Consider the following 4,077-nt stretch of genomic DNA (forward strand, 5'->3'; position numbering starts at 1 on the left):
TTATGCTGAGCGAAATAAGTCAGGCAGAGAAGGACAAATATCATATGTTTGCACGTATAGGAGGATTAGGAGGAACTTGACGGAGGAACAAGGGGGAGAAGAAGGGCGGAAATGGTGGGGGAAAGGGAGAGAGGCAAACCATGAGAGACTATTGAATGCTGACAAAAACTGAGGACGGATGGATGTGGGGGGAGAGGGGGTTGGGCATGGAGGAGGGCACTTTGGGGATGAGCACTGAGTGTTATGTGGAAACTAATTTGACAATAAACTATTTGTAAAAAAAGAAAACTTCTCCGTCCCGAAATACCGGAACTGGACCTCTAGCCAGCAGGAAACAAGAGGCACAATGACGCAGGGGAGTGAGCGCCTACCAGCTGGGAACCCCCACATTCTTCCATTTTAGCGGGTGTGACGCTACCCCGTTGATGGCGTTACTCTGCTCCTAGGGGAAAGGTGGCTCTGCTGCCCTCAGGAACAAAACGACGCAGAAAAGTGACTACGGGGAAGTGCAGAGAACAGGCAGCGCCCTCACGAGGAAAAGCTGTGGCGACAAAACCATCAAAAGTGTCTTACCAGACACTCGTGTCACGCGAGAATTAACGGACGTATGTGATCAGGAGAAACTAGCCATTCTGCCGCTCTGGGGAGAATTTGTGAGGCAGGAAGAGACCTTCAGATTTAGAAGAACCAAGTCCGCTGGCTCACCACCCAGGAAGGGCGCTCGCAGCCTGGGCTCCGGTGGTAAACACTCCCTGTCCAGCCGGGGTGAAGGCATCTCCCAGTTTATGACACAATTTGTTACAATGGTTCAAACCAGGCTGTTTTTAGAATACAGATACGAATACAATTCTTATCACTCTGGTGACTTAACTCACAACTTACCAGCCCATTCCGCTCACCTTAATGTGAGACGCGTTGATGTAACCGGTATTGTTTTCTTTAGTTGGGACCAGCTCCACTCGGGCGTCATCATAGGGAAGGACATCTTGGAATCGGTTTCTTTCTGCATTTTCAGGGAGTCGTGCTGTTGTGCATTCCCCATCAACTAGCCGCTTTTTAAGAATTTTTTCATATTCTGTGAATACCATTCCCTGTTCTAACCGCTGTTCCAGAATTTTACACTGTAAAATGGAATATGTGGAATGAGTGCAGTCACACATCCAAGCTGCATTCTGATGGCACATCTGAAATCTTGTTTTCTACTTCCAGTCTCGCATTAACTAATATGGAAAACTCTAGGTGAAACCAAAGCTAACTTTTTAACAAGACGTAATAACAATAAGAATTAAAATAACAAATGAGGGGCACCTGGGTGGCTCAGCTGGTTGGGCATCTGACTTCAGCTCAGGACATGATCTCATGGTTTGTGAGTTTGAGCCCAGTGACAGGCTCTGGGCTGCCCATGTGGAGCCTACTTGGGATTCTGTCTCCATCTCTCCCTGTCCCTCCCCCTGCCCAAGAAAAATAAACTTTTTTTTAATGTTTATTTATTTTTGAGAGAGAGAGAGAAAAAGTGTGTGAGTGGGGAAGGAGAAGAAAGAGAAAGGGAGACACAGAATCTAAAATAGGCTACAGGTTCTGAGCTATCAGCGCAGAGCTTGACTCGGGGCTCGAACTCTTGAACGGTGAGATCATGACCTGAGCTGAAGTTGGATGCTCAACTGACTGAGCCACCCGGGTGCCCCAAATAAATAAACTTAAAAAAAAATAAATAAATAAATAACAAATGAAACCACCTTGTTGGTGAGAAGCAGAATGCAGAGTTCTGTTTAAAGGTGAAAACTGGCCTAAAATAATTTGTTGAATTCATTTTCTCTGAATCTACGGTCAATTTTGTGACTCCTAAGAGACATAACCGCCCCCCACCCCCCACCGAGAACAGTAAACCCTAGAGTAGACAAATTAATTCCAATCTCTATGAACAAACACTTCACTGTCATAATCTATAATACACAAGCACTGAAAAAAAGGAATAAATATTCAACATTATCTCCATGGTCCCACTGTAAACAAATAATTTTTTTTACTTAGGATTAATTCATGCCTGTCTGATTCAGGTATAATAAAACTTCCTGGCAAATACATCTTGGTCATAAAGAAAGTCATGAAACATTTGGTAACTGTTTACTCTTGAGATACATTTTCAGTGCAATGAAAGCAGTCAGCAGCGTCTCACGTGCACTCATATGCACTGGTAGGTCTCCCCGAATTTAAAGCCACCAAGTATCAAGACTGCTGTAGATGGCTAGAAGGTCAAGAACAACATTCAGAAACAAACAAAATCAACATTTACTCTAAAGTCATGTTAGATCTGCCTCAGTAACACTCATTTGTGATGATTAAACGTATTAGAAAAGTCACTAAAATCTCAAAGAGGCACTTTTGTAGATTTCACGGATGCTCCCGGAGGAGGCACACGGGGTCCGAATGTCTGGTACGTACCCTCTCGTCATTGGTGGCTCTGGCAGGCACTTCCTTTCCTTCATCAGGCAGAGGCAGTCGAGACAGGGAGAGTCCATTTAGGGCGGCCAGTTTGAGAGGACCAATTTTTTTTGCATCCACCCGGCTCTTTTTCATTCCCTATAAAAATATTTGTATGTATATATGAAATACACACAAATACAACCCCCTTGTAAAGAAATTTCAAGTGGACTGAATGCTGGAAACAAACGGAAGGAGTGTTCAACTACAGGGGAGATTACACTCCCCAAGCGCACACGCATTTGTTTAACAAACATTGGGAGGAAGACATTCCTTTCAAGGCCAGAGCCCTGATAAGTCTTCCAGAGAGAAGATTTTGAAATGCAACAGGTTTCAGGGCACTGTTGTAATGTAAGGTGAGGCTCCAGGCAGACAGCATTCCTTCCCAGAACTCCTAAATTTCAAAACATGACAAACAAATCAGTGGCCATCCACAAAGAGGGTTTTAAATGCAGTTGTGCCTAAACTAAAAAAGAAAAATAAATAAATTAAAAAAATAAATGCAGTCGTGTGATTGCAATAGGCTTCTGCAATTTTTTAAAAAATACGTTAGTTCTTTAGATCATTCTGAAAAAATTACATGTTTTCTGTGCTTGCTCCCTCTATTCTTTTTTTTTTTTAACTTATTTTGATGTTTTATTTATTTATTTTTTAGAGAGAGACAGAGTGCAAGTGGGGGAGGGGCAGAAAGAGACAGAGACATAGAATCCGAAGCAGGCTCCAGGCTCTGAGCTGTCAGTACAGAGACCGACACGGGCCTTGAACTCCTGGACCGTGAGATCATGACCTGAGCCAAAGTCGGAGGCTTAACCGATTGAGCCACCCAGGCTCAATCTCTCTATTCTATTCTACCTCCTGTTGCAGACTTGTATGACCTGGGCTGGATCCCTACACCTCTCAGAACTACACATTTTTAATCAGGGAAGTTAAACAGGGCTGAAATCTCCATTGTGTCACCCTGAGGGGTGGGAAAGGCCATCTGTCTCCTGAAAATGTGTGTTTCCTGAAGTGACTTTTTTTTTTTTACATGTTTTATTTATTTCTAGAAGAGAGAGAGAGAAACAGCGTGAGCAGGGGAGGGTCAGAGAGGGAGTCACAGACTGAAACAGGCTCCAGGCTCTGAGCTGGCAGTCAGCACAGAGCCCGACGCGGGGCTCGAACCCACGAACTGTGAGATCATGACCTAAGCGAAAGTCGGACGCTTAAACCGACTAAGCCACCCAGGCGCCCCCTAAAGTGACTCTTAAAGTAATGATCTTCCACTCTAAGGCAGACAAGCCCAGGACCACCAAGTCTACTCGGACATTCTACACCCCCTTGGAAGCCGTAACAGTTACAACAGTGGCCCTCTTTTGACAGAAATGGTTTTCTCGGTTCTGTGTCACAAAGGAAATCTGCTTTACTCCAGCTCTACCAGCCTGGGAGGCAAAGGAGGGGAGGGAGGAAGGCTAAAAGGCTGCTGCATAGGCTAAAATGTCAGGATTCTGACTCGTGCAGGAAACCCCAGGAGGCGGCTAACTGTAGAACAACTGGCAAGGGGGCTGGGGAGGGGGTGTGGCTTGTAAAGTCTGCCAGTTGGTATGGTGCAAATACCCC

The 4,077-nt window shown here is 44.9% G+C and overlaps 1 protein-coding gene across 3 annotated transcripts in view; it reads right to left on the minus strand.

Moving 5' to 3' along the window:
• PTPN21 (protein tyrosine phosphatase non-receptor type 21) overlaps window positions 1-4,077 on the minus strand; it is a 77,148-nt gene that overhangs the window by 4,216 nt on the left and 68,855 nt on the right. For all 3 annotated transcript variants that reach the window (XM_039232524.1, XM_039232525.1, XM_039232526.1), the window contains exons 14-15: window positions 2,443-2,580; window positions 900-1,121 (exon numbers count right to left, since the gene is read on the minus strand). In XM_039232524.1, the coding sequence (XP_039088455.1) occupies window positions 900-1,121; window positions 2,443-2,580 (360 nt within the window). The remainder of the gene's footprint in view (window positions 1-899; window positions 1,122-2,442; window positions 2,581-4,077) is intronic.

Source organism: Hyaena hyaena, unplaced genomic scaffold (genome assembly GCF_003009895.1).
Source record: "Hyaena hyaena isolate Hyena2069 unplaced genomic scaffold, ASM300989v1 scaffold_67, whole genome shotgun sequence".
Lineage (NCBI taxonomy): Eukaryota > Metazoa > Chordata > Mammalia > Carnivora > Hyaenidae > Hyaena > Hyaena hyaena.